This window comes from Nyctereutes procyonoides, unplaced genomic scaffold (assembly GCF_905146905.1).
Source record: "Nyctereutes procyonoides isolate TBG_1078 unplaced genomic scaffold, NYPRO_anot_genome, whole genome shotgun sequence".
In the NCBI taxonomy this organism is placed as follows: Eukaryota; Metazoa; Chordata; class Mammalia; order Carnivora; family Canidae; genus Nyctereutes; species Nyctereutes procyonoides.
Window position 1 is genome coordinate 8253194 of NW_026575133.1, and position 25832 is coordinate 8279025.

The 25832-nt window shown below is 51.5% G+C and overlaps 3 protein-coding genes across 7 annotated transcripts in view; 1 reads left to right on the forward strand and 2 right to left on the reverse strand.

The window, feature by feature from the left end:
* The window catches only part of PDCD11 (programmed cell death 11), a 45617-nt gene extending 33964 nt beyond the window's left edge, over positions 1–11653 (forward strand). For all 3 annotated transcript variants that reach the window (XM_055299877.1, XM_055299878.1, XM_055299876.1), the window contains 14 exons: positions 707–796; positions 979–1081; positions 1723–1900; positions 4033–4089; positions 4826–4948; positions 5848–5970; positions 6375–6675; positions 6895–7014; positions 7757–7906; positions 8129–8376; positions 9107–9275; positions 9811–9964; positions 10431–10596; positions 11309–11653. In XM_055299877.1, the coding sequence (XP_055155852.1) occupies positions 707–796; positions 979–1081; positions 1723–1900; positions 4033–4089; positions 4826–4948; positions 5848–5970; positions 6375–6675; positions 6895–7014; positions 7757–7906; positions 8129–8376; positions 9107–9275; positions 9811–9964; positions 10431–10596; positions 11309–11480 (2154 nt within the window). In that variant the 3' untranslated portion in view covers positions 11481–11653. The remainder of the gene's footprint in view (positions 1–706; positions 797–978; positions 1082–1722; positions 1901–4032; positions 4090–4825; positions 4949–5847; positions 5971–6374; positions 6676–6894; positions 7015–7756; positions 7907–8128; positions 8377–9106; positions 9276–9810; positions 9965–10430; positions 10597–11308) is intronic.
* Positions 11654–13245: 1592 nt separating this feature from the next.
* CALHM2 (calcium homeostasis modulator family member 2) lies at positions 13246–18082 on the reverse strand. Of its 3 annotated transcripts, none has more exons than XM_055300710.1 (3): positions 17820–18082; positions 15166–15881; positions 13246–14202 (listed from the first exon to the last, which is right to left on the reverse strand). In XM_055300710.1, exons 2-3 carry the CDS (start codon positions 15718–15720, stop codon positions 13786–13788), a joined length of 972 nt encoding a protein of 323 aa, XP_055156685.1. In that variant the 5' UTR covers positions 15721–15881; positions 17820–18082; the 3' UTR covers positions 13246–13785. The 3 variants fall into 3 exon arrangements, with proteins under 3 accessions (XP_055156685.1, XP_055156683.1, XP_055156684.1); XM_055300708.1 differs by having other exon boundaries at positions 15166–15923; XM_055300709.1 differs by lacking the exon at positions 17820–18082 and having other exon boundaries at positions 15166–17802.
* Positions 18083–20297: 2215 nt separating this feature from the next.
* On the reverse strand, positions 20298–24783 carry CALHM1 (calcium homeostasis modulator 1). The gene is made up of 2 exons (XM_055300281.1): positions 24114–24783; positions 20298–21823 (listed from the first exon to the last, which is right to left on the reverse strand). The coding sequence occupies exons 1-2, from the start codon at positions 24663–24665 to the stop codon at positions 21341–21343; spliced, it is 1035 nt and encodes a 344-aa protein (XP_055156256.1). The 5' UTR covers positions 24666–24783; the 3' UTR covers positions 20298–21340.
* Between the last annotated feature and the right edge of the window lie 1049 nt (positions 24784–25832).

Consider the following 25832-nt stretch of genomic DNA (forward strand, 5'->3'; position numbering starts at 1 on the left):
GCCTAGCAAAGGCTCCAAACTAAACTCTGAAGTCTGTAAGAAGTGGAGATTGGGCAGGGGCAGTGGGAGACAGGCGGGTGGATTCCTGTCCCTTGGGAACATGTAGGATTAGGGCCTCTTCAACCCTGTGATTTTTAGGAGAGTCTTTATTTTATTTTATTTTATATTTTTAAATTTTTTTTAAAGATTTTATTTATTTATTCATGAGAGACACAGAGAGGCAGAGACATAGGCAGAGGGAGAAGCAGAGGGAGAAGCAGGCTCCATGCAAGGAGCCCGACGCGGGACTAGATCCCGGAACTCCAGGATCACGCCCTGGGCCAAAGGCAGGCGCTAAACCACTGAGCCACCCAGGGATCCCCTATTTTTTAATTTTTTAAAAAGACTTTATTTATTCATGAGAGACAGAGAGAGACAGAGAGAGAGAGAGAGAGAGAGAGGCAGACACACGGGCAGAGGGAGAAGCAGGCTCCATGCAGGGAGCCCGATACGGGACTTGATCCTGGGAGAAGCAGAGGGAGAAGCAGGCTCCATGCAAGGAGCCCGACGCGGGACTAGATCCCGGAACTCCAGGATCACGCCCTGGGCCGAAGGCAGGTGCTAAACTGCTGAGCCACCCAGGGATCCCGAGTCTCTGTTTTAATGAAGGGAAAAGGAGATGTTTATATCTATCCCATTTAATTTCTCTTCCTGTTTCTTTCTCCAGTACAATGTGGTTAAGAAATGGCTTGAGGTGGAGATTGCTCCAGATATCCGGGGCAGGATTCCCTTGTTGCTTACTTCTCTCAGCTTCAAGGTCAGTGTGCTCAGAATTCCTGGAGAGGACTCAGTGTATGGTGTGTTTGCAGTGGGTATAAGAAACCATGTACTTTCTCAGGGATTGGTTTGGGATATACTTGGTTTAGAGACTTCAGTGATAATTTTGGATAAATGACAGACCTTTCTTCAAATGTTAAAAGAATTCTCTTGTCCTTCTAGGTTCTGAAACATCCAGATAAGAAGTTCCGGATTGGCCAGGCCCTGAAGGCTACTGTGGTTGGCCCAGATTCGTCCAGAGCCTTCTTATGTCTCTCACTTATAGGTGTGGTGATGAAATGCTGCCTGGTCAAGAAAGGGAGAGGGTAGAAAGGAATGGGACAGATTCCTCAGGTAGTGCTCAGGCTTAAGGATGATGCCTCAGGTTTTGGAGTTCTCCGAAAGCCTCGTGTGGTTCTTCTGGAAACACTTTTTCTTTTGAGGTTTTGTTCTCTGGCCTGTGTCACTCTGCTACTGTCTGAGTCACCTTTACCGACACAGCTGGTTTACTCATCTCTCAGAAGGGTTTGTCCACCACATGGCCCTGAGATTCCTGACTACATGGTGTGGGAACATGGGTCTTCATGATCATTCTGGTCCACTCAGCCTAGACACCCCAAGTCTGGGCAGCCTGACTTTCTTAGCCCGTGGTTGGCCTGCATTCCAATTTCTTTTTTCTTTTTTTTTTTTTTTTTTTTTTAAGATTTTATTTATTCATGAGAGACACAGAGAGAGGCAGAGACACAGGTAGAGGGAGAAGCAGGCTCCATGCAGGGAGCCTGATGTGGGACTCGATCCCGGGACTCCAGGATCATGCCCTGAGCCAAAGGCAGATGCTCAGCTGCTGAGCCACCCAGGCATCCCAGCATTCCAGTTTCTTTCTTGGCTCATTTCGCCTGCCCTGAATGAGGTTCATTTTCCTGCCAGGTCCGCACAAGCTTGAAAAAGGGGAAGTGGCCATGGGCCGCGTGGTGAAGGTGACTCCTAAGGAGGGGCTGACTGTCTCCTTCCCCTTTGGGAAGATCGGAAAAGTCAGCGTATTTCACGTGAGTGACTCCTACTCAGAGACGCCCCTGGAAGACTTTGTCCCCCAGAAGATTGTCAGGTAGGCCTAGTTTGTTTTTTTTCCTCTTCAGCTCTATGTGGGATTGTAGATTTCTTTTTTTAAAAAGTATAGATATGATACGTGATTTTGTACCAGAAAAAGATTGTGGAGAAAAATTCTATTGCTCCTCTCTTTCTCTACCACTTTTCACCATTATATACCTTTGTCTGTCATTTAAGACTTATACACATGGAGGTATAATGTTTTTTAATGTAATAATAGAATTTTATTTTATATACTATTCTGCAACTGGCTTTTTTTTTTTTTTTTCTCATAGCTAGTGTGCTAGCATTATGTGCCGGTATTTCTAAATCTACTTTTGTTCTTTTACCTTAAGTACGTTTTTGAAATTCCATTTTTATCATTATCTAAAACCTCTGTCAATGGACAATAGTATTGCAGTGAATCATTGTGTGCATGTGTTTGGACAGAGGGCAAGTATATGTGTGAAACAAATTCCCAGAAGTAAAATTGATGGCCAAACGATATTACACATTTTGCCATAGTGCCCTCCAAAGAGACTGGCAATTTATGTTCCTGTTACAAATATGACTTTTTCTCACAATCTTGCCAACAGTGGATATTCTTACTTTTTGATCTAAGCCATTGAATAGGCAAAAATTGATCTTTCATTTTAATTTGCTTTTCTCTTATCATTTTTCCTCTTAATTGGCTGTTTACATTTGTTCTCTGCTTTGCTTGTCTTGTTCTTTGCTTTTGCTTGCTCATTTTTCTACTGAACCATTCATCTTTTTAATTAAAGAAATGATCTAGAGATGATTTCTGCAAAAAGAGACCTTTTGCATTTGGGGGGTGCTTTATGAACTATTTTATGTGCAGTAAAACGAGCTCAGTTCAGAGTTTTTGTTTGTTTGTTTGTTTTTAAGGTTATGCATCTTAGCATGAGTAAGGGAAGAGGCAGAGGGAGAGGAAGAGATGCAGACTCCCCGTTGAGTGGGAGCCTGACATCAGGACCTGAGCTGAAATCAAGAGTTGGACACTCAGCCAGCTGAGCCACCCCAGCTCAGAACCACCCAGGCTCAGAATTTTAGTCATTAAATTATGACTTTGGTGAATAAGTTAGCATTGAATAAATTAGCGTTGAAGAGGCAAGGCTTCAGCCTAATACTATAGACTTCTGAGAGTCTAGGTTGGCTAACAGTGGAGTGGGAAGCCATGAGGAGATGGGCAGGAAAGTTTTAATGCTCCTGCCCATCTCAGGTGTCCCAGCCACCAGCACCTGCCTAATAAATGCACAATTACTTAGCAGAGCTTAAACAGCATAGAGGTATCCAGGGCCTGGAAAAAGAAAAGGAACCCAGGATTTTCTCTGCTTTGTCTCGATTAAAAATGTGGGTGTGGCTTTTAGCAAAATTTTTGAATATATTTTATTGTAACCAAACCTGTGAGTCTCATTCACTGTGATTTCTTTATCTGTGTAATGTGGATAATAAATTAATTGCCTAAAGGGAGATGACCCCTCAAAGGCCTTACTGCTCTAGGGGCTAGGAGGCAGATGCCAATCTTGGGAAAATTTTGAATTATTGCTGAGATCGTTTCTACTGCTAAGATTCTGTACTTTGAAGTTGTGACTTGAGGTTGCTAAGTGCTGTTTTTGATGAAAAAAGTTTGGAAACCTAACCAAAGAGTAAACCCTGCTTTCAGACCTCCTAGAAGCCTCTCCCTGCCTAGGCTTCTCTGATCTATTTCCTCTCATCTGCTGCCATGAACCTGCCTTGAGACCTAGGTCACCCCCTGGTCACAGTTTCCAGTGGTTAGTGGCTGAGATTGCACACTGCTGGGACCCGACATCAGGCTGGTGTCACCTCCTCTGAGTACCCATGTGGCTCTGTGTGTCTTTCCGAGGGCTCCATGCCTCCTTTCATTTTCTTCTCCCAGCATCTTTCTTGGGTAAGAAGGAGTAGGTAGTAACAGACTAGTAAACTGAGGCCCAGAGAGGTGACTTGTCCACAGTCCCTCAGCATGTTCTCAGCAGAATGAAGAACAGAGCCCAGGTGTCATATCCCCTCACTCTTGCCTATTGGTCAGCCTTGTGGAGAGGAAGCTTAGGCCCTTTGCTGTCTCCCAGGATACTGAAGAGTCACCATCTCCTTTTCTTGCTCTTGTTCCAGGTGTTATGTCCTGTCTGCTACAGGCCACGTGTTGACTCTGTCCCTACGATCATCCAGGTAAGTGTGGTGGGGACAGGAAGAGCATTGAGGAGAGGATGCAGGGATCTGATCTGTATCAGAACCTAGGGCTTCCCACCTTTCTTTATGCACTTTCTACCCTGCCCCATCTTTACCCAGAAAAGCTGCAGCCATTCACATTGCTAGACAAACCTGTCTGCTCCGACTCTTGTTGCCCAGGGCAAGGCTCATATATCTGAATATGGTATTCAAGGTGACCACCCAGTGGCCCCAGTGAGGGAACGCAGTGCAACCCCTAGGGTTCTGTAGTTCATGGCATGTGCAATGAAGGGTTGGCCTGAAGGCAGCCTGTTCCATGGTTACAAATGGAGGTTTTTTTGTTTTTTTGTTTTTTTTTAATGATTTTATTTATTTATTCATAGAGACACACACAGAGAGAGAGAGAGAGGCAGAGGCACAGGCAGAGGGAGAAGCAAGCTCCATGCAGGGAGCCTGATCTGGGACTCGATCCAGGGTCCCCAGGATCAAACCCTGAGCTGCAGGCAGCGCTAAACCGCTGCACCACTGGGGCTGCCCACAAATGGAGGTTTTTGAGGCCAAGTCCTGACAGGACTTGAGGAGAGAGTAGGGCTGTGCTCTGAAGGTTATGTCCTACAGACAAGTCCAGAGTTGTATTCTTATGCTTAGAGTTTGATTATCACAAGTGAGTTGGGGGTGAGAATGGGGAAGGGAGGGCTGGGGTACATGTACATAAATAAGCCTTTTATTCCCCTAGGACAAACCCAGAGACAAAGAGCAAAATAACTGATCCTGAGATCAACTCCATCCAGGACATTCAGGAAGGGCAACTCCTGAGGGGCTATGTGAAGTCTGTCCAGCCACATGGTGTGCTCTTTGGGTGAGTGAGGTGGCGCTTGGTGGGCCAGACAAGAGTGGCCCTTTTCCCCGCCCTGGCCTGTCCAGGTCCGTGTTCCTCAGTCACCTCTGAAGAGAATATGAAGAAAAGGGAGTCTGGGTTCCCACCAGTTTTTTTAAAATTCTGAAATTTATATATACATATATATCTTTAAAAAAAAATATATATATATATATATCTTAAAAAATATATATATTTTTTAAAATATATATATAATATATATATATATATATATATATATATATATATATATATTAAAGATTTTGTTTATTCATGAGAGACACAGAGAGAGACAGAGACATAGGCAGAGGGAGAAGTGGGCTCAATGTAGGGAGCCTGACGTGGGACTCGATCATGGGACTCCAGGATCATGCCCTGGGCCAAAGGCAGGCACCAAACCGCTGAGCCACCCAGGGATCCCAAATGTTTTATATTTTTTAAAAAGTTTTGAATTGTTCCTATTGGTGTTTTGGACAAAGAACATGGCATGTCCAATTTCAGTTTTAAATATGTTTGGATTTTCTTTGGTTTAGTATTTGATCATGATTCATAAATGTTCTGTGAAATCACATAATGTTCACAGCCAGCAGGGAGCACAGCTTTCTCTGCCACAGCTTCATCATTTTCACCTTCAGCCATTTGTGAGTCACATGTTGTGGTGCTCTGGTGTGGGTGGGAGACAACCTTAAGTCAGATCTTCCTTATCCATAATGATTGTTCCTAGTTTACAAAGTTCTCTTTATCCTTTTGAGTGCCAAGAACTTTTGTCTATCATAAATCCTTGTCACAACCTGGGTCCCTGGGAAAGTAGAGGCACTAGGCTAGGCTGGGACTCTGTTGTTGTATTTATGACCATAGGATCCTTGTGTCTCTCCTGTCAGCCTTGGCCCCTCTGTTGTGGGTTTGGTCCAATACCCACATGTCTCCCAGTACAGTCCTTCCAAGAAAACCCTTTATAACAGATACCTACCAGAAGGGAAGCTGCTCACAGCCAAGGTTCTGAGGTAGGTATCTCCCCAACCTCTGCACCTGAGAACCCTGGGAGGGGATTCAGAGGTAAACTAGACATAATAGTTTGGGTGGTGTTGATGCAGCATTCAGATGAACAAAGCCCCTTTGTTTGGAACCCTTTATCTCAGCTCCAGCTCTTAAAAGCCCATATGGAGACTTTTCTGTGCATAAGCACTTGCTGGGGACAGAGTAGGGGGACATTACAGCTGCTCCCTCTGTTTTACATTTCAGCATGGTAAAATGTGCAGGTCATTCCAAAGAATACTGAATAAATTCCAAGGCAGGTAGTGCCGGGCCCAGAAAACTGGGCCAATCAGGAGAGGAAGGCCTGGGCTGTTTGCTGTGCTCATGTCCTCTGCTGTCCTCATTGTTGTCATTGTCCCCCTCCTTGTGGTAGCCTGAAGTGTCAGAAGAACCTAGTAGAGCTGTCATTCCTCCCCAATGACACTGGGAAGCCAGATGTGTTTCCTGCCTCCCTGGGACTGCCACTACTAAAACAAGAGGAAAGGACAGTGGAGGCAGAGGAGAACAAGCACAAAGGAGAAGAGAAGGAAGAAAAGAATCAGAAAAGGAAAGGGAAGAGGAACCAAGAGGGGCAGGAGGGGGTGCAGCTGCCTGGTGAGGAGAAGAAAGAGCCCCAGAAACTGCAAGCAAAAAAGCAGGGCAAGCGGTGGCGCCGGGAGTCTGCAGGTGAACAGGTAACGTCCCTTGGGGAGGATGGCCTCCTGCGCATGACAGAAAAGTGATTCAAAGCCAGCCAGACAACTGAGTAGCCTTCTTTTGGACTGAGAGCAGTGAGTTTGGATTGGGCACTGGGTGGTGCTGAGAGGGCCAAGGGAGGGCATTGCCCTGGGCTGCCAGCGGGTCCTCCTGGGCAAGAAGGGTGGCTCGGCACCTTTTCCCACTTGTCATTTCAGGAAAGAGTGAACAAGAAGCAAAAGAAAGCTGCTCCGTCAGAGGAGGACGACAGTGGTATTGAAGTGTATTATCGGGAAGGAGAAGATGATCGGGTGGAAAAGATGAGTGTACTGCCTAAGGTGAGGGACAGCATTTGGTGAGGGAGGAGAGAGGCTGTTCTGGGGAAGAAGTCTTTGGTCTCCTGCCTAAGAGTGGAGTGGTCTTAGACTCCATCCTCTTCTCTTTCATTGCCTGAGGCAGGACTGTTAGGTCCTCACTTGGTCATCAGTGTCCTGAGGACAAAGATCCTGCTTTACCAAGGAGTGGGCTGCATAAAGTAAATTCTCATCAATATTTATTGAGTGGAGCTGAATTAAATGAATGGGATAGGCAGTTACTAAAGGCTTAACCTTTTTGAACCTGTATCCCTCTCTGAAAGATGAGGATAGTACTGTTTGGACTGAGGACTGCCCAGACTTTAGGTACTTATATCCCTACCCCTTCAGAACGCTTGTCATGTCTTGGTCCCAGCTCTGCTATTATTTTATATGCATATGGTACTTCATACACGAACGTGTATATGTACACACATATGTGTGAGATTTGTTTTGTGTCTGTATGTTTTAAAAGTTTGCTTAAATTATTTATGAATCATCATGAATTATTTTGAATAATATAATTACTATTATGAATAATTTACAAGGAAAGCTTTTATGTCATTTCTATGTAGTTTCTCAGTGGAGTGGGCCTAGCCTGGCCCTAGGAGGGGAGTAAGGTCTCTGGGCTTGGTGGGGGCCCCAGCTCCTCCAGGTGGGATGGGGCTGGGGAATAGGGTACAGCCTGAGCTGAGTGCTTTCCTCACACACCTCTTCGATCCTTCAGGAGAAGCCAAGCAGGCCAGCAGAAGTGCCCCGGCTACAGCTGTCCTCTGGTTTCATTTGGGATGTGGGGCTAGACTCTCTGACCCCAGCCTTACCACCTCGAGGAGAGAGCTCAGACAGCGAGGAGGACGACAAGCCACAGCAGTCCATGGTGTCGTATTTTATAGGGCTTTGTCCTTGTTCAAAAATCCCTTAGTGCCAGTCTCCTTTGCTCTGTCCTGGCCTGAGTGTCCCTTCTGACACGGTGGGGCAATCCCAGGCCTACGAGTATTCCTAGAGCTCATGGATTACCCTGCGAGCCTTTGGCTTCCACCACAGACCTCCATAGTGGTCTGAGGAACAGATTACTCACTAATTTTTGTGCCTTCCTTAGCAAAAGAAAAGCAAGAAAGAAAGGATGTTGGAGAAGCAGAAGGCAGAGAAAGAGTTGTCCCGCATTGAGGAGGCGCTGATGGATCCTGGGCGACAGCCAGAGTCAGCAGATGACTTTGACCGACTCTTGCTGAGTTCCCCTAACAGCTCTATTCTGTGGCTGCAGTACATGGCCTTCCACCTGCAGGCCACAGAAATCGAGAAGGCCCGGGCTGTGGCCGAGAGGGCTCTCAAGACCATTTCCTTCAGGTTTTGGCTTTGTCTCCTGCTTTGGTGGCGAGTGGCTCTCAACAGGGAGGGCTGTGTTCTCCTTGGGCTGCTGGGCTCATCAACTGTGGGTCCTTTCCTCCTGGGGAGGCTGACAGCAGTGTGGGTGGCTCCCACCAGCACCCATAGGTTTTCAGGCTTTGGCTCATAGTTGTGCCATCTGTGAAACAGATCTGCTCATTTATATTTTATAGTCCCCTTCACTGAAGTAGCTCAGGGTAACATTTACAGGAGTCCCTGTGCTTAATAAGGTACCCAACTTGGAACAAGTAGAACAGGGGAAATAACTCCACATACCTGGGTGTAAACACTCTCCGTGGCCACTTTGTAGGCACAGGGTGGAATGAGTTTCCTGACAGCTAAGAGGAAGGATGACAGTCCTTTGCTTCATTCCCTTAGTTTGGAGACAGAATCAGACCAGAGATTCTGCTCCTTTATGCCCAAACCTTGTGCTAGTTTAAGATTTTGTGGGCTTCATTTTTAGGAATGGAGGCAGATACCAGGGGATCCCCAGCAGTCAGGAGCTGGCTTTCTTGCTTCTGTGTGAGCTGCAGTGGGGACCAGACCTCTGTTTCTCACTTGAGGGTGGGACCTGAGGATTTGGATAGAGCCTGGGAAGGAAGTAGTAGTTCCAGTCAGCATTCCTGGTGGATGGTAGTGGGGGCTTCCTTGGGCTGAGGTGATGGAGCTCACTTGTTGACTCTGTCTCTAGAGAGGAGCAAGAGAAACTGAACGTGTGGGTGGCACTGCTGAATCTAGAGAACATGTATGGCTCTCAGGAGTCGCTGACCAAGGTCTTCGAGCGCGCTGTGCAGTACAATGAGCCTCTCAAGATCTTTCTCCACCTGGCTGACATCTACAACAAGTCAGAGAAATTCCAGGTAGGTGTCTGAGCCAGACGGCCCACTGGCAGAGAGTCTTCAGTGGCTCAGAAACTAATTCCTGGGAGTTAGAAAGGCAACAAGGAAGTCTCAGGAAAGAATGCCCTCTCTTCTGGATCTGATCCTGCTATAGTCTTGCTTTGTGACATCTGGGCTCTAACTTGTTCATCTTGTAAGTAGGAGGAGTCCTTTCCTCCTACTTCTGCTTTAGGAGTGCAGGGTGAAGATGAGGGAAGTAAAGGGGCAGTGGACCCCTGGTGTGTATCCTTTGGGCATATAGCCAGAAGGCAGCAGCTCAGCCAAATGCCCTTTTTCTGTTTCTCCTGTTCCCCTATCCTCATGTTCTACCCTGAGGACCTCCATATAGCACAGGATTAATAGTGAGACTCCCCACCGTGTTAGGCCCCCTCAGATGCTCTCCTCATCTGTGTGAGCCTGAAGCCACAGCTAGCTTCTCATGAGCATAGCTGCCCATCTCTGTTGTTGCCCTCATCTGTCTTATCACACTCCACAGTTCACCTTGTCTTTCCCGCAGGAAGCTGGTGAACTCTACAACCGGATGCTGAAGCGATTCAGGCAGGAGAAAGCTGTCTGGATCAAATATGGTGCCTTTCTTCTGCGGAGGGGCCAGGCTGGAGCCAGTCACCGTGTGATGCAGCGAGCCCTTGAGTGTCTGCCCAATAAAGAGCGTGAGTGCTCCTCCCCACCCTCTGGCCTGATTCCTGATCACATTAAGTTCTCCGATATCTGGGCATAGGGACTGGGGGCTTTCTTATCCATGGGTGGTATGGTGTTAGGAGAGCCTAGTGGAGGGCATATAATGTTTTCTCTGTTGATTATATGCTCATGAACTTAAATGTTGCATTTCAGATGCTAAACTTCAAAGATGGAGGAACAAAAAACAATTAGCACTAATTTTATTGCCCCTGCCCCCTCTCCTTTTTGGGTCCAGAAAGTGAGGTGTCCACAGTGGGAATCATAGATCCGTGCCCATCTGTGTGTATTTGGCTCTAAACCTTCCCAGTGTTCCCCTTGTCATCACCTACGCCTTCGAACCTGTGAGTAGGCAGTCAGGAGTCTGATCTCTGTGCAGCACATTATGCTGTGGTGAGGGGTCTGTCTGCTTTGTGTGTCTGAACTATTCTCTCCCTGCAGATGTGGATGTGATTGCCAAGTTTGCCCAGCTGGAGTTCCAGCTGGGAGATGCGGAACGGGCCAAAGCCATTTTTGAGAATACACTGAGCACCTACCCAAAGCGTACTGATGTCTGGTCGGTTTACATTGACATGACCATTAAGCATGGCAGCCAGAAAGAAGTCCGGTGAGAGGGGAAGACAGAATAGAGCTGAATTACCTGTGGGAGTTTGGGGATGTTGGCCAAGTGGATGAGTTTAGCCCCACAGCATCTTCCAGCATCCCCAGTTCTTTTACTCTTTCTAGAGGAATAGCTCTGACATGACACATGAGGTCCTGTGATACTCTCTTTTTGAGACTTTTGCTGCCTCAGGGGCGAGCTTATAGTCTGTGTCTCGGTCTTGGGTGGGTGGTAGGCTGGCCCTGGTGGGGGTCAGGAAACTTGGGTTTCCCACAGAATTCACTGAGCCTTGCTCTTGTGGTAGAGAATGGTGACGGGCTTGCTGTTGTCACCTATATCCCCATGGGGCAGTGAGGATTAGAGATGGGTGGACTGAGGTCCAGAAAGAAGTAGTGCCTCCCCCAAGCCCATCAGTCAGTTTGAAGCAGAGTGTTTCTCACAGATCCATACCTTCTGTGTGTCTCCATCCTAGTAGCTTTGTCCTGACTAACTGTGTAACTTCAGGCCAGTAAGTGAGTGCCTGTCTGATCTGGAAAGTGGGAGCAATCTTTCTCCCCATGGATACCTTAGGAGTTGAAAATGGTAAAGATAGAAGTGAGAGTGCTGGAGAAAAGAGGGTCTGGTCTGGCTGTAGAGCCAGAGAGCATGTGGATGGAGGCTGGTGGCATTCGAGTGGCCAGGGGCTAAGAGGCAAATGCTGCCTTGCTCTTCTTCACAGGGACATCTTTGAACGGGTTATTCATCTCAGCCTGGCCCCCAAGCGAATGAAATTCTTCTTCAAGCGCTACCTGGACTACGAGAAACAACATGGCACTGAGAAGGACGTGCAGGCAGTAAAGGCGAAGGCCCTGGAATACGTGGAAGCTAAGAGCTCTGTGTTGGAGGACTAGGGGCCAGCTGGCCTCAGATGATCACTGTTAGCAGTGGACTGGCCCGGCCAAATATCAGGCACCTGGGCAGCTGGAAAACTGTTGCCTGAGGACTCTTATTTAAGTGTTGCTTTTTCTGCAACACCTTTAGGGTAATCCTGTCAAGATGAAAAAGAATTTGAGCTTTCTTAGAATTCCTTTCTGCTTGTTTTTAGTACTGTATTTCACTTTTTTCCGTCTTTTTTTTGTTTTGAGACTGCACTTGCATTAGGGGTGGGGGTGGGGCAGAGGGAGAGAGAGAGAGAGAATCTCAACCAGACTCACCAATAGGCACAGAGCCCAACTCAGGGCTCGATCTCCCGACTCTGAGGTCATGACTTGAGCCGAAATCAAGAGTCAAATGCTTAACTGACTGAGCCACCCAGGTGCGCCCCCTTTTCTGTTTCTGAGGCCGCTTAGGGGTTGTAGACAGCAGGCTCTTGGACTCCTAGAAAAGCTAAGGCTCTCTCCCTCTCAGGAGTTTCCTGGGGAGCAGAAATGGAGGGGCTGACTCCTGATGCTCTTGTGGTCAGGATCCCACTTTGGCCCTGGCAAGCTCTCGGTCCAGCCAGAGGGGGTCAGTAGGGCCCAAGGAGTGGGCCTCCTCCCCTAGTCTCGGAATCTCTGGGTTCCCTCAGCCTGAGCTCAGCTAGTGCTGGTGCTCTTGTGGAGTATGTGAGGCTGGGAAGAGGGCAAGGGCAGAGCCCTCTGGGGAAAGGACAGTTGGGGAACCAAGGCATCTGACAGGAAAGCCACAGGTATTGGCTTAGACCACCCGGTGAGGTTTCCTCCCAGGCCCAGATTATCCAAGCTTTCCAAATGGGGCACCTCATTTGTGAAATGGGGTCAAAAACTACCTCAGAGTTGTTTTGTGGATTAAGCGAGAATGTGTATGTCTGTGTGCTGCCACAGGGCCTGGTGTGTAGGAGGCTCAGTGAGGACGTGGACTGCTCAGTTGGGGAGAGCTGCCTGGTTTCTCTGTGTTTCCTCGTAGCTCCTCTGGGGAGATGTTGCTGGGTGTAGGGCATTGACTGGTTTGATGGTTTTCCTTGAGACCTGAGGGAAAAGGGACATGATGGGTCCACACCTAATCCTCCCTGTGACCCTTGTAAACTTCCCAGAAAGATGGTTTCCACCTCCTTTGATACATAATAATCCCAAATGTTTCAGAATTTTTGGACACCAGCAGAGACCAGGCTAGTTATTGAAGCTAGTTCTTTTTTGGCTTGGTCTTATGGGGATTAAATGTTTTCTTTGGCAGGGCTTTAAATGCTGTGAGAGCTGGGGAGCTTTTCCTTGGGAAGTGACTGGGTGGAATGCTGGGAAGCAGGACAGGGAGAGCATCGAGGGTTTTAGAGGTGGCGGAGGTGATCGGGGAAGAGCAGGCGGGTGAGGGTGGGTTTTGGTCATTAGCACTACGTTATCTGGGGGAGATAATCTGCCCTACTGAGTGCAGGATCTTCTGACTTGTGAAATTTAAAGCGATCTCTGAGAAAAGACAGGCTTCACCTGTTCCCCAGATCAAATCAGATAACGGAATTGAATTGTCAAGACATCATCAGCCATAGGGTCATCCGACATGTGGGACACCTGGCTTTCCCTGCACCCCTGCCCTCCCATCCATCTTAATCTTGCCCAGGGTCTCTCGGTCCCCCCTCCCTCCTGCAGAGGATGGGATTTGGGCCTGTCTCCATGACCCCTTGCCTGCTATGGCATGGCTTGTCCAATCATGCAGACACCAGGCTAGTCCTTTATACTAAGAAAAACTTTATAAAAAATTTAAGTATATAAAATAATGCCAGAGCATACACTGGAGGGCATCTTCTGGCTGAGCGCTGTTGAGCCAGGTAACCATATGCAATCAGTCACACATCCATCATTAATAGCATGATATCCTGTACGAGGAGTCTGCTGGTGAGTTTCACGGTTACCTGGCTCTGCTGGTCAGGGCTTCCCAGCCTTGGAGTCCTACCAGTAAAAGGTCATCCATGTCCTAGTTAATTAAGGACGAATTTTGCAAAGGGGTCTTTTTTCCAAAGCTGTTGACCCCAGTGGTTGGTGGCAGCGGGAGAGGGGGTTTCTTCAGGTCTGAGAACCTTCCTGTGGGAGCGGACCCCATTGTCTACTAGCTCTCTCCACACCCCAGGTTACTTTGTGCTCCTTGCTCCTGGCCTGTTTCCCCAAAAAGTTTAAAAAATCATCCCCATCTGATGCCGCTGTGAGCACGCAGTGGAGTTCAGTTTGAAACCCAAGTACTGTCACTTGCAAAGAGTGTGATGAAGGACCCTCAGGAGGTGAGGGGGGCCATCTCCATGGTTTCTGGTGCTGTCCCATTGCCTGCCAGACCTTGGGCCCACTTGTGCAGGCGGCTGTACAGTGGGAGGCCCTGGTTCTCACGGTACAAGTAGACGCCAGTGATGGCGTTCCACTGTGGCCGAGGCTGTGTGCCTTCCACTGGGAACCTGGCAACAAGTTCCTCGTCATCCTTGTTGAGTGCCACGAAGCCAAAGAAGCGGCGCACGTTGTTGGCAGCCAGCACCCGTGAGTGTACCTCGGCGGTGCGCTGGAAGAGCTGGTCCTCATTGGTGCGGTACTGCGCCCAGTAGGCCTCCTGGCGGTAGCTGAGTGGTGAGCAGTAATGCTTGAGGCACTTGGTCAGGAACACCAGGATGGCCACCACGCCGATGAGTAGCCACCCGAAGAGCTGGCCAGAGAAGGTGCAGGGTTGAGGAGGGGGGCAGGGAGCTGCCTGGACCCTCACCCACCCCAGGAAGAAGGCTGGTCACAGGGCTTGGGCTGGGCTGAACCTGGCCCACACGCCACTCCCGAGAGCAGATCCTACTTCTGTAAGGGAAGCTGGCCCTTCAGGCTGTGATTCCACTTTATCCTCATTGCCTTGAAATCGCATTCCCTGTTTTGTTTATTTATTTCTTAAAAGATTTTATTCATTCATGAGAGACACAGAGAGAGAGCTTGGTCTTATGGGGATTAAATGTTTAAGAAACAGGCTCCACGCAGGGAGCCCGATGTGGGACTCGATCCCAGGCCTCTAGGATCACACCCTGGATGGAAGGCTGCACTAAACCGCTGAGCCATCTGGGCTGTCCTGTTTTAGTTTTTTAGAAAGTCTTTTGCTCCTTCCTATTTCCCTCATGCTCTGCTGCTCTAGTGAACACTTGCAGCTGTGTTTTCTGCCCAGGCCTCTGCCCTTGCCCTCTCTCCCCCTGACTGACCTCTGCTCCTTCAGAAGTGAGCCACAGCTGTGGCTAGGATTGGGGCAGCAGCGGCTGCTTCCGAACTAAACATCCCTTCTGGCTTGGAGCTCCCTGATGTCAGCAAAACCTGGGGCTGACTCGGTGCTGGGCTGGGGTCCTTCTGGGGACGGGAAAGTGTCAACTCCTAGCTGACAGCAGATGTTTCATAAGCTCATGGGGGTTCATGCTCAATCTTGGAGAAAAAGGGGCTTAATCTATGATTGGGATCAAGGCTGAGCCAGAAGAACATTCTTTTAATGTTTAAAACTTGCCTCACCAAGTCCTAACCCACAGGTTACCTGGCTCAGATACCTCAGACCAGCTCTAGCTTCAACACTGGACCATCCCGGTACCTCCCCAGCAGCCATCACCTAGGGAAGAGAGAAGAGGAGCTTCCCTCTGCACAGCCTTACCTGGGACTCATACTTGAGCCTGCGGGTGACCTCCTCCCGGAAGCCTGACAGGTTGGCAGGGCCCTCCCCGCAGGGGAACCTGGCCAAGATTTCCGTGGCATGGGCTGGTGGGAAGCCCTTCTCCCCAGCTGTGAGTGAGGAGGGATCCACAAACTCGCTGAGAGCGCAGACATAGGCCTCACCTCGCAGCAGGGAAATGACGGACCAGGTGACAGGGGCCACCGCTGCACGGCCCAGGATGGAGCTTAGGAGGAGGAAGTTGGGGGCAGCTGAGCAGTTCTTGGCCCTCCGGTACTGGCACTCAGCGACCAGGTTCCATGTGTGGTTGTTGAGGATGACCCCAATGAGGAAGAGGGCCAGGGCAGGCACGCCGATGGCCGTCAGCCCGTACAGGTAGTTGCGGGCAGGTGAGCAAGGGCAATGGAAAGCCACCACAGAGAAGAGCTCCTGGCTGCCCACCGTGCCCAGTGCCACCAGCCCATTGAAAATCATCACATCCTTGCTCTTGAAGAAGAGCGACAGGAAGCGGAAATTCTCTGCAATCAGGGCTGCCATGGTGACAAGTCAGCTCAGGGACCAGCTGCGAGGGTGGGGGCAGGAGGAGACAGGGATGGGTGGTTCCCAATGGGACTAGGAAGGAGTGCAGGTGGGTGGGCATCTGAAGGCAGGGCACAGTCTTGCCATTTTATCCCCTCTGGTGGCCTGTTTGGTGCTTCCTGTGGAGTGGTAGATGACTGATAAACGTTTGCCTCTGAAAACTGAAAGAAATTGAGAGCATCTGGTATGGTCATGCTGGTGAGAAAGGGGGAGATCTGGGGAGCCCTGGGGCCTAGGGGATGTGGTAGCCACTGCTCACTGAGTTCCCACTGGGTGTCAGATGCTTTCCATCCCTCATTGCCTGTTGTCATGATCCCACATTGAGCTGTCGTATCCCTGTTGTGCATAGAGAAAGCAGAGGCTTTCTGAGGCTGAGGGGCTTGCCAGGGTCACATGTGTGTCTGCCTTGGGCACTTGGGTTCTTGTTACTCCCACAAGCTTCCCTTGAATTAGGGATGAAGAATGGCCTTGTGGCACTGGAGGATGTGGGGCTCCAGGTGGTACTAATGCGCTGAGGGACCTAGGACTATTTGGAAGGTGTGATGGGCATCACAGCTGGAATGGGTTTCCTGGGAGGTAAGGGACTTGGGTTTGATTCAGCTCTGTGGGGTGGGGTGGAGAAAGGCCCCTGGTCAGTGCCGAGCAAGGCACAGTGTCCCTGGAGTTCATGAGAACTTTTCATTTGGGAGACCTCAGAGTCCAGACTGGTTTAGGAGATCTTGGCTCTCAACATACATCATGGCTTTTCTCTATTTCTCAGTGTCCTGCTCTGTGAAAGGAGGACAAATCATTCCAGCCCTTGGTCTCCCCATAGGGATGCTGTAGGGAATAAATGATGCCTGACAATTGTCCTATGTGTGAGACCCTCCATCTCACCCTGTCAAGGCTTTAAGGTGGCTCCCAAAGGTGAGGCAGTGGAGACGACTCTCCTTCCTGCCAAGATCAGGAAACTAAGGCCTAAAGAAGTGGAAGTGCCTCTCTCGAGGCCATCACAGTATAGAGGTATCTGGGCAGGACTTTTGAGCCTGCCCTATAAGGAGGCTTGGGAAGCAGATAAGGGTGGGTCCTCTGTTTTCTTGGTCTCCTGACTGTGCTCTGTCCTCATCCATGAGAGCCCTGGCGAACTTTCTCTTCCCCACCCAATCACCCTTTCCCTACCCAGCAGCCTCCCAGGGGGCTTCCCAGCCTGCCAGTGACAGGGATGGAAACTAAAGCTCTACCATCCCCACCAGCTCATCCCCAGCCTGCTCGGCCATGGTCTGGGATGTGGACAGCCTGCCAGGAAGTGGCCACGCCTGGGGATCTTTCTAGACCCCACCCACACAAGCAGAGAGATGGGTATAGCCAGGGTGTGGCCCGTGTCCTCCTGCTCTGGGGGCTGAAAAACAAAAGTCCACAGCCAGAAGCCAGGGAATGGAGGGAAAGGATGGACAGCAAACAGGTGGGGACCCCTGCCATATTTCCTTCTGTGCCTCTTCTCTACACTAACACCACACCCGGTCTCTGCCAATGCTGCCAGATGGGGCGGGCAGAGCTCGGTGACCACGTGGGGAGCCAGGAGGAGGAGGGAGCTGACTCTTCCTCCCACTCACAGCCCAGGGGCTCCATCCCTCTCCCTGGGAAAGAGTTTGTAATGTTGCCAGAGATGAATGGGTTAAAGCAGGCTCCTCTCCCTCTGCCTCTGCCTCTTCCCCTTTTGGCTTCAAGGCTCCTCATGACTTTCATGAGGCCCTGGGTTCATAAGCTGCCCAAAACGTGGTACAAGATATCTGAACACAGCGGGTGGTGAGCAGAGGCGGGGCCAGGCCATCATCTGAGACTACTGGCCCTGTCCCTCAGGTCAGGGAGGGGGGTCACATCTGGGCCTGGGTGGGATCTCTAAGCACAGCAGTCAGGGCAAGAAGACAGGCTGGGAGAGGGGGGCACCACTGGCCTTGCCTAGAGTGAGGAGCCTCAGTGAGGGGACTTTCTCTCCAGGACAATCCCTCTGGGCAGCCTTGAGCAGTCCTGCCACACTCCCCTCGCCTGGCAAGCCTCAGGGAGGGGCCCTTCCTTACTTGATGCCAGCTGCAGCGCCACCCAGTGGCTCCAGCCTCCGCGGGGCGTGGGCCTACAAGGCAGGCCCCCCTGAAGTGCTGCGGGCCAGCCGTGCCCTCCGCTGGCTCCCTTGTGCTTTCTTCTGCACCAGAGCAGGGAGCTTGAGATGAGCAGGGCCTGGGGCTGGTGGTGTTTTCAAAGAAGTTTTAAACTCCAGGAAAGAGGATGAAACAGCAGGATGGAACTCTGTGCAGCAACCAGTGGAAAAACAGCCTCCCTCTGGCGCCAGGCAGAGGAGGGCGGGCGGGGAGGGCGGTGCAAGAGGAGAGGAAGTTCAGCCGCGCAGCCTGTGCGCGCCTGGCCTTGCCTCCTTGCCTGCCGTCCTGAGCCAGCTGCCCTGGCAGGCTGCGGGCGGGTAGGCGCCCCGACAGTGCTGCACACCAGTGGGACCAGTTCAGGGGCCAGGCGGGGGACCTTCCCGGACATCCTGCCTGGGCCTGCCCTCCCTGCCTGTTTCAGGAGCACTCCTCATGCCTGACTCCCACTAGACAGAAGCTGCCACAGAGACCCCGGCAGGGTTAGAGGGCAGGGTCATGCCATCAGGATACACAGGCCAGGGCCTCCCCACTTATTCTGGTTCTTCTCCCTGAGAGCCATCCTGCCCCCTCCAGTCCTCCCCACCACTGGCTCTTCTGTCCATACTTCAGCTAACCTCAGGTACTGCTTCAAATCTCAGGAGGGCTGGCAAGTGATTCTCTGAGGCCCAGTGGACAGAGCTCTGGGTGGTGGGTGGAAATTACAAGAAGGCAGCTTGCTGAAAGAACCCTTCTGTTATCATCAGAGCTGCCCAGTCTGTCCTGGAAAGTGGTCATGAGCTCCCCATTCATGGGAGTGTGCAAGCTGAGGCTGGAAAGTCATGGATCAAGAATGCTAAGGGGGAGAGCCCTTCCTGAGGATGGGCTAGATGACCCCTATGATTAAGGGAGAGACACCCACCTGCCCCAGCCTCCTGTCAGCTCTTCAATACTTGTGGTTCTAGACAGTGGACTGCTGAGTGCCATGCTGGCCTCTGGGAGCTGTGATTGTCCATGGGTAGGAATGAAGGGAAAGGACCAGTGTTCATTATTCAGATTCTACTATGTGCCAAACACTTCCAGATTCTTCCTCAAAAGTTACCCTCCTTTATTCTCCTTAAGATCTATTTTACAGACAGACACACTGAGGTTTGGAGGGGTTTGGTGAGGTCTTACAGCTCTTGTTTATGAACCCCAATCTGCCTTACCCAAACCTTTGCTCTTTTCTTGACATTTGTACCTCTCAATATTCTGGGCTGGCTTTTCCCCCTGGAAGCTCCTCCCCACCTATCAACACAGACCTGGTCTCTACTCCTCTGAGCCCTCTCCACATTCAGGACCTAGATGAAGTTGCACCCCCCAGAGGAGCCTAGAGGGCTCCTCCAGCCCCGCAGGCCTACAGGGCTCATCCTCCTTCCAAATAAGCGAAACTGGATCCCAGAAGTGGTAAGGGAGGGAAGAATAGATGCAAAGAAGGGAAATCAGTAAAGCAGTGTTGCAGGGATCAAGATCAGAATGAGTTCTTAGGGTACGCCTAGGTAGCTCAGTGGTTGAGCATCTGCCTTCAGCTCAGGTTGTGATCCTGGGGTCCTGGGATCGAGTCCTACATCAGGCTCTCCACAGGGAGCCTACTTCTCCCTCTGCCTATGTCTCTGCCTCTCTCTGTGTCTCTCATGAATAAGTAAATAAAATCTTAAAAAGAATGAGTTCTTTTTTTCTTTTTAAAGATTTATTTAGGGATCCCTGGGTGGCTCAGCGGTTTAGCACCTGCCTTTGGCCCGGGGCGCGATCCTGGATTATATTTATATCATAAATAAATTATGATAGACATAGAGAGAGAGGCAGAGACACAGGAGGAGGGAGAAGCAGGCTCCATGCCGGGAGCCCGACTCTAGGATCGCGCCCCGGGCCAAAGGCAGGTGCTAAACCGCTGAGCCACCCAGGGATCCCCAAGAATGAGTTCTTAGATGAGTAGGATTTATATCTTCTTGGCCCTCAATTCCCTCCTTGACACGTGGCTCCAGTTCTTTATGTCACCTTCCCCTTATGTCCAGGGAAGGAGGATAAGCATTCAGGGTAAAGAATCTACAAACACATTAGCCAATGCCTGCTCTGTGGCACGAGCTTTCCATGCTTCACCTGTTTCATGGTTACAACAACCCCATCAGGTAGGTACTCTCATCCCCATGGTACAGATAAGGAAACTGAGGCACAGAAAAGGAAGCAATTGGTCTGAGGGACACTGTAAGTGGTAGAGCCAATGTGTGACCCAGTTCTCTCTCTCTCAAGTCTGAGCTGTTTCTACTCTAGGCAGATTCCCCCCCCCCACCCTCCCATCCTCATCCCTACCTCAGGGGCAAAGCCTCTTAGCCCTCTGGAGCCCCCTCCCCAAGGTTTTTGAGAAAATGGGGAAGATATCAGCTTCTTTTCTAAATGTCCAAGTTCTGGGCTGGTCTGATTTCCCCCTGAGATTTGGATGTGAAGGTGTTCAGGTGGTCTCCAAGGATCCCTCCAAGGGATGTTGGTATGGTCAGATTCAGGGGCTGAATCTTAACCCCCAAAGGTGATGGTATTAAGGGGTGGGCCCTTTAAGAGGTGCTTAATTCATGAGAACAGAGCCTCATGAACGGAATTAGTGCCTTGAAAAGACGCTTGCCCCTTCTACCTTGTGAGGACACAGCCAGAGGGCATTGACTTTGAACAAGGAAGAAGGCCTCCATCAGAACGTGACCGTGCCAGAGCCATGTTATTGGACTTCCAGCTTCCAGAACTATGAGAAGTAAACTGTTGCATATAAGCTATTCAGTCTCTGGTGTTTGGTTGTAGCCTCTCAAATGGGTAAGACAGGAAGACTTAGTGCTCAGTATTAAATAAACGTGCAATCCACTTGACGATTATAGGGTGGCCTCCATGGTGAGCACACACTCTGGTTTCTCCTGAGTAGACCTAACTTCTGGCATCTTGTCTCATCCCCTGTCGCAGCAGGTGTGTTACACCAGGTGAAGCTGTGTGCCATGTCCTTACAACCCACTCTCAGCCTCATTCAGGAGCCTAACCAAAAGCAGAGGATTCCTGCTTTGTGAGGCAGCTGGATGCCCTCCCACTCCATGAGCCTTGAGGATGAGGGACAGAGGTTGTAAAAATTCACAGCCAGAGTGGCTGTAGGACCTGAGAGGAGACAGTGAGGCAGGGGTGAAGTGGCTGGAGAGGGGCTGGGCTGGTGGGGGCTTGTCCATCCCCAGCCAGTTCTGAAGCCTTCTGACTAATACTGCTGGGTCACAGCTGGAGGATTGCTGTCCCCTTCCAGCTCCAAGTTTCCTGCTTCTACGGGCAGGTGAATGCCTGGGCGCATAGGTCTGCTCTAGGGGCTTACCACCCACACCTGCAGGCTTCATTTTCCATCTGGTTTGGGGGTCTGAGAGGCTGTGGGCTCATACCCCATTCCCGCTTCTTCACTTGGCCACGGTTCACACTCCGCTGAAGTAGGTGGCCACCTCCTTGCGTGGAGGCCGGGGCCTGCCTCCTGCCCAGCCATTGCCCATCAGTGGCTCCTCCTGGCTCAGCTGCAAGGGCGGCTTGCATTTGTGCCAGCTCGTGAGCAGCCTATTCATGGTGCCTTGATCTGTGATGCCGCGCAGCTTCTCCCTCTCCTCCTCAGCCCCGTCAGTGGTCGCCAGGGCAGCTGAGCCAGCAGGGGCCGTGGCCAGTGCCCCGTGGGCATGACCCAACTCCAGGTCATGGTTCACCGCCTCAAAGAACTGCTGGATGCAGACCTTGGCGAAGGCCTTGGCGTGCTCTGTGCACGTCTCATCAAAGAGCTTGCGCTCAATGTCAATATAGTGGGACCAGTACTTGCTTTTGAGGAAGGCAGCCTGTGTGAAGCAGGGTCGCACGGAGCGCACGACGAAGGCCAGCAGCGTGGTCAGCAGCACAAAGGACCAGCCCAGTGCCTGCAGGGGAGACAGGGGGGAGTTGACTGGCACTGCTCTCCGGCCCCCCAAGCCTGTCTAAAATCCCCAAGCACTCTGGATCAGGGCTTTTAGGGAAAAGAGTACTGAGGGGTAAATGACTTCACCTCTTGGACTCCATTTTCCTTTTCTGTCAAATGGGCATAGATACACCATCTCATGGAAATGGGATCCTGCGAGTAAAATGCCCCGTGTGTAGGCCTGGCACTCAATACACAGGAGTTAACTGGGCAGACCTTGGAACTAGGCAACCTGGTTTTGGACCCTGTCTCCAGTCCTTACTAGTTGACCAGGAGCAAAGTATCTAACTTCTCTGTTAGATACCTTGGTCTCCCCACCTATAAAATGGGGCTGCTAATGGTACATTCTCACAGGGTTTTTGTGAGGACTAAATGTGATCATGAACAGTGCAGTGCCTGGTCCATAGTTAGCGCTCAGTAACCATTAGCCACTATTATCATGTCAATAGGCCCTTGCTACCCTTATGCCTTTTCCTTGACCTCCCAGGGCCATAGTGACCCTTCCTCTTCTGAGCTTTGTATGTCTTCTCTGGCTCCTGGTATTGTCTGCCTTTTGGTAGCCAGCACTAAATGAGCCTCCTCTGTGTGGCCTCTGAGCTGGACCCTCAAGAAACAAACAAGACACTTGCTCAAACTCTGCTGAAGAGCACTAGACATTTGGGCGCTAGATCCAATCTGCCAATAATTCACCGTCAGGCATGGGGCAGGAGGCTCTCCTCACCTGGGCTCCCGGATCAGCCCCCAGCTACACAGAGAAGCCTTTGGTCAGATCAGGATGTGAGGGGTGGGTAAATGTCTATAACTGGGGTCAGGGGGTTGTGGCTGAGCAAATATGGGCTGGGAAGCTGCTCTGCATGAGCTTGGTCTGGGGCAAAACCCATGTGCTGGTCATAGACGAAATGTGGACCCCATGAAGCTGGGTCTCCTCAGATTTCACGTACAGCCAGGAATCTGATCTTTATGTGAAAATGTCTGGCTTTCCAAAATTCCAAGACTGAATTCTGAATTCACTCAGCAGGCCAGGCAAAACATGTCTATAGGCCAGGCAGTCTGTCCTCTAGGGGACCTCTTAGTTCATGATGCAGTGGTTTAAAGGTCAGGCAGAGGGACAGCTGTCCCAGGCCCTGAGGCCTGGTACAATAGCACAAGTGCCCACAGGGAGGAAGTGGTTTGGAGGGAAGCAGAGCTTGTACACTCAGAGCTTGACATTCACATGGGGCATTGGGTGGAGACGTGGGCCCCACAGGAGGGCTGGAGCCAGGGAGCCAGGGGTCTGGACTTGCCAGAGCAGAGTGTTCCTTTAGCCCTGACTCCCTGCCCCTTCCCTGACAGCCCCTGGTCCATCTGCTGTAAGGACATGCTGCTGCTTCCTTCTTGTGCTGCAGTGATTGCAGGGGAGGCCTGGGGGCTTAGGGGAGGGTCCAGAAGACAAAGGAGTGGGGCTGGGGGGACCAAGCTCTATATTTCCAGTCAGTGGGCCCTCCAACCCTACCTTTAGTGCACATCCCAACAGTACATCCCCCTCACTCAAGCCCTCCCTTCCAGGGGCACCAGGACCCTTGGATCCCACTCCCTGAGCAGGGAAGCACCTGCTGGGGACATTTGGCAGGGAAATGTACCCAAATGGCCCAGCCACCCACCTGCCTCACCACTGCCTCAGCCTGGAAGAAGAAAAGGATGCAAATACACCAGGCTTGGGCAGCCCGGGTGGCTCAGAGGTTTAGTGCCACCTTCAGCCCAGGGTCTGATCCTGGAAACCTGGGATCCAGTCCCACGTCAGGCTCCCTGCATGGAACCTGCTTCTCCCTCTGCCTGTGTCTCTGCTTCTCTCTCTCTCTCTCTCTGTGTCTCTCATAAATAAATAAATAAGATCTTTAAAAAATATATATGCCAGGCTTCCCCATTGGAGCTCAGGATGGAGAATGTGGGGTTGGCTGAGCTGTTGGGTCCACTTTAGGGACAGAGGCCTCGGGACTGAGGTAGCCATCGTACTTTTTCCAGACAGCACGGATGCAGAGAAGACACACAGCTCTGCCTTCAGAAGCCCTGGCCTCAGTTGGGAAGATATGCTCCTGCCCCAAAGAGCTCCTCTCTGAGAGGAGACCCAGCCCAGCCTGGGAAGCTCCAATCTATCGGGAAAACATGACTGTGCCCTGAGGAAGCCTCATTTCAAGAGGAGGGGGATTGGACCTTGCCAGAGGGACCCTGGGCTGCGAGGGGAGACCCAGGCCGAGGCTGTGCTGCCCCCTCACCTGGGAGATGCAGCGCAGGTAGCGCACGGCCACCTCGCGGGCCAGCAGCCAGTCGCCGTCATAGATGTCAGGGCAGGGCACCCGGGCCAGCAGGCGGGCGAGCTCGGGTGGAGGCAGGCCAGGGGCCAGGCTGCCATTGCCTAGCACGGTCACTGGTACGGCGGTGCAGAAGGCACAGAGGAAGCACTTGCCATCCAGCAGCGTGACGGCCACCCAGACGACGGGTGCGATGAGGGCGCGCTGGGCCATGGAGCAGAACATGTAGCGCAGCACGGCGGGGTCCTTGGCCCTGCGGCCCGGCGGCCGCTTCCACTCCTCAGCCAGCATGGACACATTGTTGTTCATGACCAGGCCGAGCAGGAAGAGCACGAGGGGCGGCGCCAGCAGGATGCCCGCGCTGTAGGCCGCGTTGTAGCCCGGCAGGCAGGGGCAGTTGAAATCGAAGGCGGAGTACATCTGGGCGCTGGCCAGGGCCATGATGCCGCAGACGCCGTTCATGAAGGACTCCTGGTTGGACTGCAGGAACTGGAAGATCATCCGGAACTTGTCCATGGTGCCCCCTACGGGCCCCGGCGGCCTCGTCCCTCCTCACCACTGTTCAGGGTGGCCCCGGGGCCCGCTCTGCCCGCCGGGTGCCCACCTCATGGCTGAGGCGGCCAGAGCTCGGGGCGGTGGCTCAGGCCACTGTCTCTTTGGGAAACCGTGTAGGCAGGGGCTGGCGGCGAGGGCGCAAGTCAGCCAACCCTGTGGGTGCGGCCAGGGTCCTGCCCCTCCCGTCCCTTCTCCTCCCGGGCTTCTCTTTGCACGGCCGCCTCGGGCACTGGGGAACCACGAGGGCCACACCCGCTGGAGACCGGATCCCGGGGCGTGTGGGAGGAGGGAGGGGAAGGAGGCTCAGATGCAGGCTGGGGAGACACTGTCTCCCGCAGAGCTGGAGTTTGCGAGAATCCAGGGCTGTGGCAGGGCCTGAGCTTCTTGACCTTCTACTTCCTTCTTCTACCCTTCCCATTGGGTCTTTCCTCCATGCTGTATCAGGGTTCATGAGGGCTCCTCCATCAGTTCAAACAGTGATGTAGAAGGTAGTGACGACAGTGATGGTGGTGGCGGTGGTGCCTGGTAGTGTTGGTGATGGTGGTTGTAGTGATGGTAGTGGTGAGGATGGCAATGCTGTTGGGGGTGGTGATGCTGGTCACAGTGGGGACAATGGTGGTGGTGGTGGTGGTAGAGGAGATAGTGCTAACGCGGGCTGGCATAGTACAAAAATCCCTGAATTTGGAGCCAGAGGATTGCAATCTGCAAGATTGCCAGGTCCCCTCCTGGCTGGGCAGGGACACCTATGCCTGTGAGCATAATGCAGGTGCTTTTCTGTCCTGTTGCTTTTAATATTTAAATCTGTCCTGATTGCTTGTGTCTCTGTGGGTGTGTCTGTGTGTTTATGGACTATGGATGACACATCCTTTCCTGACTGCATCTTCTACTTCTACTCCCCCAGATCAGAAATTAAGGGGGTGGTGCTGTGGGGTTTATGCCTGGAGCTGTGGCCTGCAGAGTATCTGGGGAACCAGGCCAGGGCCCCTTCACCACCATATCCAAGTGAGGTGGAGCTTAAAGGACTCCCTTTGATGTTGCCAGCTCTCCCAGAAAAACAAGTCAGATCCAGCTCCAAGCAAATGGAGCTGAAGCAGAGCAAGAGCCTGGATGGGGAGGCCAGGTGGGCCC

Excerpts from the sequence above, each read along its gene's own strand:
- CALHM2 (XM_055300710.1), bottom strand. The coding sequence starts at position 15,720 with ATGGCAGCCCTGATTGCAGAGAATTTCCGCTTCCTGTCGCTCTTCTTC. Across the intron at positions 14,203-15,165 it reads GGCTCAAGTATGAGTCCCAG|CTCTTCGGGTGGCTACTCAT; the intron begins GTAAGGCTGTGC and ends TTCTCTGGCCAG.
- CALHM1 (XM_055300281.1), bottom strand. The coding sequence starts at position 24,665 with ATGGACAAGTTCCGGATGATCTTCCAGTTCCTGCAGTCCAACCAGGAG. Across the intron at positions 21,824-24,113 it reads ACCTGCGCTGCATCTCCCAG|GCACTGGGCTGGTCCTTTGT; the intron begins GTGAGGGGGCAG and ends TCTCCCCTGCAG.